The sequence below is a fragment of the Rhincodon typus genome, chromosome 14, assembly GCF_021869965.1.
Source record: "Rhincodon typus isolate 14 chromosome 14, sRhiTyp1.1, whole genome shotgun sequence".
Lineage (NCBI taxonomy): Eukaryota > Metazoa > Chordata > Chondrichthyes > Orectolobiformes > Rhincodontidae > Rhincodon > Rhincodon typus.
This window is the reverse complement of record NC_063345.1, coordinates 29,933,688-29,945,627: the sequence shown is the minus strand read 5'-3', so window position 1 is coordinate 29,945,627 and position 11,940 is coordinate 29,933,688. Positions and strand designations below refer to the sequence as shown.

General features: G+C 40.5%; 1 protein-coding gene across 4 annotated transcripts in view; it reads left to right on the top strand.

Annotated features, from left to right (window-relative positions):
• Window positions 1–11,940, top strand: part of smarca1 (SWI/SNF related, matrix associated, actin dependent regulator of chromatin, subfamily a, member 1) — a 108,193-nt gene that overhangs the window by 65,301 nt on the left and 30,952 nt on the right. For all 4 annotated transcript variants that reach the window (XM_048605432.1, XM_020511302.2, XM_048605435.1 and 1 more), the window contains 7 exons: window positions 1,279–1,410; window positions 3,210–3,278; window positions 3,726–3,835; window positions 4,836–5,062; window positions 7,137–7,258; window positions 9,011–9,163; window positions 11,188–11,320. In XM_048605432.1, the coding sequence (XP_048461389.1) occupies window positions 1,279–1,410; window positions 3,210–3,278; window positions 3,726–3,835; window positions 4,836–5,062; window positions 7,137–7,258; window positions 9,011–9,163; window positions 11,188–11,320 (946 nt within the window). The remainder of the gene's footprint in view (window positions 1–1,278; window positions 1,411–3,209; window positions 3,279–3,725; window positions 3,836–4,835; window positions 5,063–7,136; window positions 7,259–9,010; window positions 9,164–11,187; window positions 11,321–11,940) is intronic.

Sequence of the window (11,940 nt, the reverse complement as noted above, 5' to 3'; positions counted from 1 at the left end):
TTCTCGACCACCGAGGAGGGGAAGTTACGGTCCTTGAAAAACGAGGACAACTGAGATGTACGGGAGTGGAATGCCTCATCCTGGGAGCAGATGCGGCAGAGGCGAAGGAATTGGGAATAGGGGATAGCATTTTTGCAGGAAGGTGGGTGGGAGGAGGAGTATTCTAGGTAGCTGTGGGAGTCGGTGGGCTTGAAATGAATATCGGTTTCTAGGTGGTTGCCCGATATGGAGACAGAGAGGTCCAGGAAAGGGAGAGAGGTGTTAGAGATGGTCCAGGTAAACTTAAGGTTGGGGTGGAAGGTGTTAGTGAAGTGTATGAACTGTTCGAGCTCCTCGTGGGAGCACGAGGCGGCGCCGATACAGTCATCAATGTAACGGAGGAAGAGGTGGGGTTTAGGGCCGGTGTAGGTACGGAAGAGGGATTGTTCCACGTAACCTACAAAGAGGCAGGCGTAGCTTGGGCCCATACACCGGGGATACTTTCTTTGACGACAAGCAAGGGAATTCTTCCCAGAGTCCTGACCAATATTTATCCCTAAGTCAGCATCACAACAGATTGATATCTGATCATTGTCACATTGCTGTTTGTAGGAGTCTGATGTTCACAAATTGGCTGCTGCTTTTTGTACATTGCTTGTGTTGATGCGTCAGCGTGGTAGGTAGTGTTCAGGCTGAGGCCATCCGTTACGGGCCGGCCACATTCTCCTTCTCTCCTTTAGTCTTTGTTCTTTTCCTTTCTCTTTTCTTCATCTTCTTGATGACACGGGGAGGCCGGAGCAGTGTTGACAGTGACTCCTGGCTTGTAGGCCCAATGCATGAACTCCTGGAATGGTGGTGATGCATTGGTTGGAGCGGGGACTCCTAGCTTTGGTAGGCCGGAGCATGGACCATTTCACTGGTGGCCAGTCGTTGACTGCAGTGGTGTTAGTGCCTAGAGCAGGGGCTTCTGGCTGCGGTAGGCCCCTTGCAGAAGCCCCGGAGCCATCTTTGGGATCCGGCCAATGAAGATGAATTGCATTTAAGTACTCCCTTTTTATTCTTTTGTACCATAAAATGGCGCCAGATTGTGGCGACCATGCACTTTTCACTGTATCTTCCTAGATATATGCGACAATATATCACTCATTCATTTTTTACAAGAGTAACTATGTTTCAAGAGTATATATAGTGTGTAAATACTTTAGGCTGTCCTGGGGCTGTGAAAGACATTGTATCATTGCACATTTTTTTCAGTTTTTGTATTTATCTAATTCTTACAACTTCTGGTTTTCTTCTCAGCTCTCTGAAATAGTACGGGAGTTTAAATCAACAAACCGTTTGTTACTGACAGGGACACCTTTGCAGAATAATCTCCACGAATTGTGGGCTTTGCTCAACTTCCTGTTGCCTGATGTATTCAATTCTTCTGATGTAAGTTGAGATCTTTTGGGTCTGAACGTCTGATGTTGATCGTTATATCCATGTTTCTGTCCTAATCAGCCGGTTACTTTTCCATAATTCTGCCCACCTTCCATCATATCCCTCAATCCCTTCTCTTTTTAGAACTGCGTCCACTTATTTCAAATCCCAAGCTTAGTCTCCAACTCTTCCTATCCTATGGGCAAAGGTATTCTGTTAACTTAACCTTCTCCTCTGGTGATGGTTTGCTTGGATTAGTTCATGTTGTCTCAGTGATGAGACTATAACCAGTGTGCATGAAGTTCCATCCTCAAGGAGTTTGTGAACTGTCCAATACAAAGCAACCTGTTTGTTAAGCTTCCCATACACATAAATATTCACTTTTCTCACTCCTGTGCACTGTAGCTACAATGTCTACCATCCACAGGATAAAATACAGCACCTAACCAAGGCTTTATCAACAGCAACTCCCAAAACTATGGCCTTCACCACCTAGAAAGTCAACAGCAGTTAGCATGGAGGGATATCACAAACCACAAGTTCCTCTCCAAGTCAGCCCCTATTCTGACTTGGAAATATATTGCTGTCCCTTGATTAATGCAAAGTTGAAATTCTGAAACTCCTGACCTTACCACAGCATTGGTACAGGTATATTTTAATCTGTGTCGTTGCACACCTCTGATAAAAATGATTTCACTTACTTTAATCTCATAGTTGATTCCCTAAGATATAATTTTATTTAAAAATATTGTACTATCTTTGTTCTCCAGAAATGTAAGGTTGGTCACATGTTTTACAAGAACTTCCATTTGTTCAGCCTAGATTGCCTTATGATAGTTATAGTAATAATATAGCTATTTAAAGGTAATATAAGGTAATAAGAATCCCTTGAAAGACATATTTATGAAAATAACAAGTCCAAAGAACTACTTGCAAGCCAATTAGTGAACTCAGATCCAAGGCACTCGTGGTGCAGTGGTTGTCTTCCTACCTTTGAGCCAGGAGGCCTGGGTTCAAGTCCCCCCTGTTCCAGCAGTGTGTAATAACATCTCTGAACAGGTTCGTTAGAGAAGATCTGGATCTCAAATCCAAATATATATAGAGTTATTTATGGGCATTAAAATAAATTAATATTTCGCTTTCAGGCATTTTAAGTGAATACGCCAAATCAATTTAAAACAAAAATTGTTTCAATTAAAGTGACCTCACATTTGTCCTGTAATGAAGCAAGTCATAAAAATGGGTCTGTTCCACCATTGTGTCAATGTCTCTATGTTCTCTGTGGCAAATTTCAGTTAATGACAGGAATGCAGCTAGAGACAAATGCCTCCATGTCGTGACAGTAGTGTCTTACTAGCCAGAATTAAACAGAATTAAATAATAATACCTTACCTGCTTGATCATTACATATAATTAGACTGTGAGTAATTATTAAAAATAAACTCAATCCTACATCCTAATTACTTTTTTTCAACACATGCTGTGAGATCTGCACTTTTTATTGCCGACTTAACACGTCTAATTGTATCCAAAAGCCCAATCATAGCTCATTAATCCAGTTTTGTTGGTGAAGACGAATGACTACTTCAGCAATAAACTGGATTTGAGTTGCCATCTGGAACTGTTTCTATTAATGACCTGCTTCCAACAAGGGTGGAGAGAGAAAAAGGAAGAAAATAGGAGAAAGGAAATAGGATAATCATTCTGACAAGTGATTTTGAAGGAGAAGCAAATTATAGTACAAAATGGCAACAGTTAAATAATTTTTCATATTTCTGTGCAAAGACTAACTTTTTCTTTGGCATATGCAGGATTTTGACTCTTGGTTTGACACAAACAACTGCCTGGGTGATCAGCAGTTAGTGGAACGTTTACATGCGGTAAGTTTATCGCCCCTTTGGGACACAGAATGCTACATTTTGTACAGTAATCGCGAGAGACAAAGATTGCCATCTTATTTCTTGAAAAAATGTTTAAATCCAGCATCATTGAGGAATTACAGGATGGCGAGTGTACAAATTGGCCAGATTTCTGAACAGTCATGATTGCTTTTCAACATTTAATAATAACTCTAGAACTTCAAAGACACATTTTGACTTTCTGATTAAATGAGTAACCCTCAGATTAAACCTCCACCAGTCATCTCTGCAAAACGAGAATGCATCCCTATGGTCTGGTAAGATTATGGTGATTTCTACAATTCCATCTACTTTCTGGCCAACAACGTTTATTGCATTGTTACCACTCTGCAGGAAACAGTCTGCAAATTCTGCTTTTCATCTTTCTCCCCTTTATAATATTACTGTTTCTCATTTTGAAACTTTCAGGTACTCCGACCATTCTTGCTACGGCGAATAAAAGCAGAGGTTGAAAAAAGCTTGCCTCCTAAAAAAGAGACCAAGATCTATGTCGGCCTCAGTAAAATGCAAAGGGAATGGTAAGTGAATATCTGCTGTTGCATCTTGCTAAGTTCCAGGGTATTGTTTGAAGGAGTCAGACTTTGTTGTGGATTTATATTTGTAAAATGCTCTTGGATGGCAATCAAAGAACTTTAGCTTTCCTGGAAATGATTTGCCTGCTCACAAACGCAAGCTCTGCATTAGTAAGCAGAATGTTCTAGTTTGAAAAACAGAAGGTTTTCCAGTGTCAGACTTGTTCACTTGGGTAGCACTGTCGCCTCTGGGTAAAATTTGGCCCTGCAACATGATTTGACATGACGCAGGCTGACATTGCAATGCTGGGTGTGTCAGAGGTCTCTCCCTTTGAGGATGTTAAAAATGATGTTTGGCTATTTGTTCAACTGGATGTTAAAAAGCTGTCTTGAGAAGAGAATAGGGTTGTAAAGACAAGTCACATACAAGAAAATTTTCTGGTTGAATTTCTCGTTCTTAAATTAGCTTACTAAATTACTTCTGCTTTCAGTCTTTATGGCTCCAAAGCACATCTCAACTCAAGATACTTGATGTACTTTTAGCTGATTTTAATATGGAAGTTTTTTCATAGGTTTTTTTTTCACTGCTCCTGAAGTTTTACTGTGTTAGTGGGTGTTGGTGAGCTGGCAGCTCTGCAGTACCTTGCCCAAGTGGCTGCTTTTCATCTTGAGCTCCAAGTTTGAGTTTTGTTTTGCCCTTTTAAAATTGCGCAGTAACTTTGAATTCAAAAACAAAGTTGCTGGAAAAGCTCAGCAGGTCTGGCAGCATCTGTGAAGGAGAAAACAGAGTTAACGTTTCAGGCCCGGTGGCCCTTCCTCAGAGCAGTTCTGAGGAAGAGTAGTCACCGGACCCGAAACGTTAACTCTGTTTTTTCCTTCACAGATGCTGCCAGACCTGCTGGGCTTTTCCAGCAACGTCTGTTTTTGTTCCTGATTTACAGCATCTGCAATTCTTTCGGATTTTGACTTAAAATTCAATTTATATATTTATTTCTTATGTTTTTAGGTACACAAAAATCTTGATGAAGGACATTGACATTCTAAACTCTGCTGGGAAGATGGATAAGATGCGCTTGTTGAACATCTTAATGCAGCTCCGAAAGTGCTGTAACCACCCGTATCTCTTTGATGGTGCTGAACCTGGTCCACCTTACACTACAGATACTCATCTTGTTTACAATTGTGGCAAGATGGTAGTTTTGGATAAGCTGCTGCCTAAGTTGAGGGAACAGAGTACGTATTCGTAGAGCACTGGTGCTAATTTTAATTGGACAGTTTACTTCATCGGGTTTTCTAATTCCTGCCTAATGAAAGCTGTGATCACTGTATTATCACCCTCCACCCTTTATATTTGTAGCTTCAATTGGGCTGTTGAGCTTAGCTATATAAGATAGAGAGACAATTAATGAAAGCCCTCGGTCATATCTCAGGTCCTAATACGACTAGCTCCAAAGCGGTTTGATTAAACCACAATGTTTGCATGTTGTATTGTGTTTGGTTTCCTGTAGGTTCAGTTATGTAACTTAAAGAAGCATAATTGATGTCAGAAGAACTGCAAATCTTTAGGCAGCTGCACTCAGCACAAGTGAATCATGTTTGTTTGTAATCCAATATTCCACGAATTTGCGTTCGTCTACACTGGCACAAAAGAAATTAGCAATGGAAACATTCTAAGCACAAAAATGTGATTTGGCAAGTGAATGAGGCTAAACCAGACTTTCTGTAATCATGACCTTGTATTTCACTGCAAGATTGGCTTCCAAACAGACATCATCCGTCACCAAGACGAACAAATACTATTTACATAACCACACCCATTCCAGTCCTGCCTTAGCTCATCTGCTGTCAAACATTCACTCCTGCCAACATAGATATGACTGCTCCAACGCTCTTCTGACCTTCTTCCCTCTTCCACGCAACTTAAACTTGCAGTCATCCAAAAAGGTTTTTTTTAAGATTAAAATGTATATGGGTCTTAGTTGATTATTAACCTTAAAGTTAATTAGATATGGGGAAGAGTGAGCATAGTATTATAGAATTTTGCAATAAGTTTTAGAGTGATAAAATTAAGTCTGAGGTTGGAGTCCTAAACTCAGAGTTTTAAAAATCAACAAAAGATAGCCAAGAGTTTGCTTAGAAGGAGAAATTAGAAATGAAAATAAACTAGTAAAGCACACAATAATTGACTATAAAAGATTTTACAGCTATGTAAGAAGAGTTTGGCGAAAATAAGCTTAGATCCCTTGGAGGCAGACATCGGGGAAATTATAATTGGGAATGAGGAAATGGAAGAGATGTTTAACAAATATTTTGTTACTGGCATCATGCTACAGGATACAAAGAACAGATCAGAAATTGTGAGGAACCAAGGATGTAATGGAATAAACATTAGTATTAAAAAATTTGCTGGAATAATCAATGGAACTAAAAATTGTCAAATCTCCAGGATTTAATGGCTCACACTTTAAAGAGATGGTTGCAGAGTTATTGGATGCATTGACTTTGATTTTCAGAATTGCTTAGGTCTTGGAATGACGACCCTGGAAATGGAACTAATTGGTGTGGGGAACAAACGTGAAGTGATTATCCATAACGTGGCCACTGCGGATGTGGAGATGCAGCCAGTTACCTGGCCACAACAAGATTAGCTGCGATAGGAAGTGTCTGCCCAGATAATGTCACCAAGTGCATTGCAAATCCGCGCTTTGCCGCTGACAGGGTTGGGAAGTGGGGAAGAGATTTGAACCCTGGCAGGAATTGGATAAAGGCTGAGAGTGAGCGATTTACCTTTTGAGGGGAGCAACCATCACATTTGCCTGGCAGCACCTCGTCGCAGCCTGGCTCTGTCCAGCCATTCAGCTGCTCTTCTGGGAGTAGGAGGCCTTGCTGGCTGATGCTGTGTCTCTGAACTAGGTGGTGGGTGCAGCAGTGGGTCCCAGTGTAGCAACTGGAGAGGACTGTGCAGGTAACAGATCTGGGATCATTTCCAGTTGGTACTTCTGGCAGCGTTATCTTGGAGACTGCCTCTGCCTTCTCTGAGGCTCCAGTTACCTAATGGTCCTCTTTGATCATGTAGGCACTTAAATTGCCACTTGTAAGTGGCACTTATCATATAGTATGCGTCTAATATGTGCACAATCATGCTGCTTATTTTTAATGAAAATACTCTTCTCTAACTAGCTTTTATCATCATCTGGGATTGAGTTAGGAATTCTGAAATACATGCGTTGCAGAGCTGCTGATACCTTACTCTTTGAACTTGAGAGATTTTTTTTTCCTGCTTTCTTATTAACTGTTTGTCCTAAAGGTTCCAGAGTCCTCATTTTCAGCCAGATGACTCGTTTGATGGATATTCTTGAAGATTATTGTATGTGGCGTGGCTATGACTATTGTCGTCTTGATGGACAGACTCCCCATGAAGAAAGAGAGGTCGGTGATGATTCACATTTTCCCTAAAGTATGATGTACTTGCCCAGCTTTCACTGATGAGCTAATTGGTAGTAACATTGCCCAGTGTATGTCTGGGTCATGAAGATCAGAAAATCATTGGTCGGAGCTTCATTTTGTGCTTCGCTGTTGATTCTCCATTGTACAGCTCTGTTAGGCACTGTATCAGTGTAGAAACTGAGTTGGGCTAGTTTGTGATATCCTTGAATAATCTGACCCAATCCTGTCACCATCTGCTATCTATGCCTGGGAACATCCCAGCTGATGTCACCTGATTTCACTTGTAGCTGTCTGCTCTAGTTTAGGAGCTTGGAGACATATTTGATAAATACGATTGCTGTGCTGCCTGAGGTGTCACATTGTCATAGAGCTGGGATAATGTTTTTATTTGCTGTTTGGTCACATGCTATCTCTAACCATGGTTAAGCCATTAGAGTCTTTGAATGGTACGTTTAATACCTGCATAGATGTCAGTCGATCAGGCTGATCTCCAGGCAGGAATTCTGATCTTCCAAACCAAAAAAGAGTGTGGGGAATATACTTCTGGGTCTCCTTGTTTGAAACCTCTTTCCAGCTCCCCTGATCATCAGAAAGCACACCAATAAACATTAAGGCCGTAGAATGACATAGCTTAGAAGGAGCGCATTTGACCCTCAGGCCTGTACGCTTTGGTAGACAATTAATCCTACTCCCACACCATTTAAACTGCAGTCTCTGCCATCTAGAAAGACAAGGGCAGCAGATGCATGGGATCATCACAACCTCCAGGTTCCCCGCCAAGCCACACACCAGTCAGACCTGGAACGATACCGCTGTTCTTTCACTGTTGCGAGGTCAATATTCTTGGGGAGCTCCCTTCCTATAACAGCACCGTAGAAGCTCTTAATGCATATGGACTGTAGCAGTTTAAGAAGACGGCCAACTTCTCCAAGACAGTTAGAGATGGGCAATAAAATGCTTGTCCAGCGAGCAGTGCCCATAACCCATGAATGAATTGAAAAAGAGCCCTCTAAAATCTTTTCGTCAAAATATTTATGGAATTAACTTTTAATTCAATTATAATTGATTCTACTTCTGCCCTTCAAGATGGCACGTTCTAATTTACTCGCCTTATTATTTGTATGCAGTTTTGCGGAATTATAAGTTTTGCCCTTTACACTAAATCATGAATACATATCAAAAAGAGCAATAGCTTTTATACCAGCCCCAGAAGAACACACTTCATCATTATCCTCTACTTTCCTTACCTTCATTTTTTTTTCTCCAGGCTGCCACTAACCCTTTAATCCCATAGGCTTCAATTTTGCAAACAAGTCTGCTCTCTGACACTTCGTCAAACACTTAATAAAAGTTCATGTGCCACAACATCAAATGCATCAAGCTTCTCTGTTCAAGGAATTCAAACATATCATTCAAGTGTGATTTTTTTTCCAATAAATCCATGCTGATTTTAATTTATTTGCCCATTCATTTCCAAATGTCAGTTTGTTTTGTTTTGGATTATTGCGTCCACCATCATCTTTAGCCTGCCTGGCCTTGTAAATATTAAATTTTTTTCAAGATATAAATGTCAGTTCAAACCTCATCAGTTGCTTTTGTTCGAAAAGTAAAATTCTAAAAATGCGCAATGGGTCTGTTACCATTTGAAAGAGAAACATAATAATCTTTTAACTGTGAACTGACTAAATCCTGCCGTTCTGTTCATTGATTTTCTTTTATCTTTGCTTTAAACAGCGGGCAATAGATTCTTTCAATGCTTTCAACAGTTCGAAGTTCATATTCATGCTGAGTACCAGAGCTGGAGGCCTTGGTATCAACCTTGCAACAGCAGATGTTGTTATTTTGTATGATTCAGATTGGAATCCGCAAGTGGATTTGCAAGCCATGGTATGTAGTGGTGCACCTTCCTGAAAAGTTTGGATTGCTTTTATTGGGCCTTTCAGCTTACCCACTTGCTGCTTGTTTCCTTCAGCAGACACCTGGTGGTTGTTAACTTGGACTTCTCTCAAGTTATATTCTGCCGTATCCATGGACAACGCTGTTTGGCAAACTGTGTTGAAGGTTTAACTTTGGAAATATTAGCAACTTACTGCAAATGCCCTCAGTTTTAAAACTGCACTCAAAACTGTCCTACATTGCTGCCTCTTGAAATTCTCCAAAAACGAGAATGAATGGACAGCTTTTTCAAAACAACGATAAACTTTCCAATGTCTTCACTAGGTAACTGATTCCTTGTCCCAGACGAATAGTTTTCTGCGGTGTCCAATGGCCTGAGCTTGTGGTGTTGCTCAAGTTCACACACAATGTCTGACAGCACTGTCTTTTGGTTTAGGAAAGGTGTGCAAAAGCTGGAGTGTTCCAAACACTTCTGGATCTGCTCTGGTCCAAAGTATTGTCGTTTTCCTTTCCCTTATAGCAGAGAGATAGCAGGACTATCCAGGATAGCAGTGAAAAATATCTCGAGCCTCATCAAACATGTAGCAAAAGATTTTCAATGACACGTGTACTGCCCCAGTCTCCCAAGAAGACCTGTTGAAGCAACGACCTTTGAAGGCAAGTCCAGCCATGTGTATTTATCATTGAACAAAATCCTCATAATTCCTCCACTGAGTTGCTGGAAGTTTATCCAAACCAAATTTGTTCAACTAGGAGCATCCACAATCCCATCCTCATCATCAAATGTCACATCTTTGCAGGTAATTAGAATAGTTAGGTGGTTACTTTTCACTGGCACAGACTCAGTGGGCTGAAGGGCCTTTTTCTGTGCTGTAGAGCTCAATGACTCTATAACTTACGGTGAAAGAACGGATAATATTTTGAGAATTGACTCAAACTAAGCCTTTTTTACCTTTTGTATACATATATACAAAATGACCACAAGAGGGTGCAAACACACAAGTAAAAGCTGATCTGTCAGCATCCAAAAGGAGAGCAATTGAGTTAATAATTCTGTAGGAAACCCTCGGTCAGAAATGTTATTGAAAGTGTAACTTCTTTAAAAACTCTATTTTCAGTAGAATAGCCTACTGGGATTCTGCAAAGTTTGCTGAACTGTCAGTAGCAATTCCTTTTCCCTGCCTTTATTACACAGAGGATTCTGTTCTTTCATGGTATGAACTATATGATCAATTAGGCAAAGAGTAATTTTTATGTTCTCTTACCCAAGTAGTTAAAACTGTAGAAAATTTAGGATCATTAATGAAATTTAATTATTCTATAATTCATCAAACCAAAGGAGATTGGTAATTGCAAAAGAAATTTGAGGTTTTCAGGAGCAGAGTTTCATTATTTATGTACACAGTTGCCCTGTTTCTGTTGTAAGGTTGAAATGTTTCCTTCCTTTCCTTATGTCTTTTCTCCATTTCTAAAGGGGTTGATGGCTTACTCAAGATATGGTGCATCAGATATTAGTCTCCTCCAGCACACTCCTGTGTGTATAGATGGTATTGACAGTCAAGTCTGTTGTTTATGATATTACATAAACTGAGCCTCATCATACCCTCAACTGATATTCAAAGGTACACTATCTGCAACCAAGTCATTTCATCAGAGTAAAGAGGGTTAATTTTAATCCTTAGTATTTGAACCTGTTTGCACTATCTTTGGTGTCGCTCAGGCTAATAATACTGCTAGGATTTAAACCTTTAACCTGCTCTTTACAAATGACACTCATTACTCTTATTAGTGCCTATTAAGAATTCCTTTCCTAATAGCACTAGGTATCCCTAAACTGCAAGGACTATAGTGGTTCAGCAAGATATTACCACCTTCTCAAGGGCAATTAGGGATGGGCAATGAATGCTGGCCTGCATCCAATGAATGAATAAAAAAATCTTTAGTAAAGTGTACAGTTTTTTTTATTCTGCGCATATGACATTTAAAATATAATTGTGATGCTCTTTCACAAATAGGACCGTGCACATCGTATTGGCCAAAAGAAAACAGTTCGTGTATTTCGGCTGATCACAGACAACACCGTGGAAGAGAGGATTGTGGAAAGGGCGGAGATGAAGCTGCGACTTGATTCCATTGTTATTCAACAAGGTATGAATACATCGCTGACCAGGGATATATAATTAGGCCAGCCAACATACTCAATCTGTTGGATTCCCAAGTGTGGCAAAGCATTCTTGCGTACTTAGAAACATGGGGATGGCTTTTCATCGTGGAGTGAGGAAAGTTGAATCAGAAAACCTGTCTCCTTTAAAAATATCCCCGCCTGCTAAGTTGTCATTCCAAGGGGTGAGGGCACTGTAGATTATGGTCTGCTGCCTCCTTTGGCTGGCTTCACTTGGCAGTGGAGATAGCGGATGGTGGGGTTGGCAGGTTGGAATGCCCTTCCCTGTTTACTGGGACATTGGTCCAGTTTTAGAATGAAATACCAGGTCCCCAAACCATCACTCCTCATCCCAATGCACATACCTTCATGCCCCCAATGCTCCCCATGTCCCTATACCCTCCGTACTCCCTTACATGCCCATGTCACCCCATACCCTCCCTGCTCTCATACTTCCCTGCTCCCTTTATTTTCCCATGCCACCTATTTATCCTCCTTAGCCATTCACCCATTATCTACTGTGGGCATACCTTAAAAATCATATCTTTGAAATGGAGATTAAAAGAACAAAACTTCTTTTTCAGACACTTGAAAAGAATTCTCATTC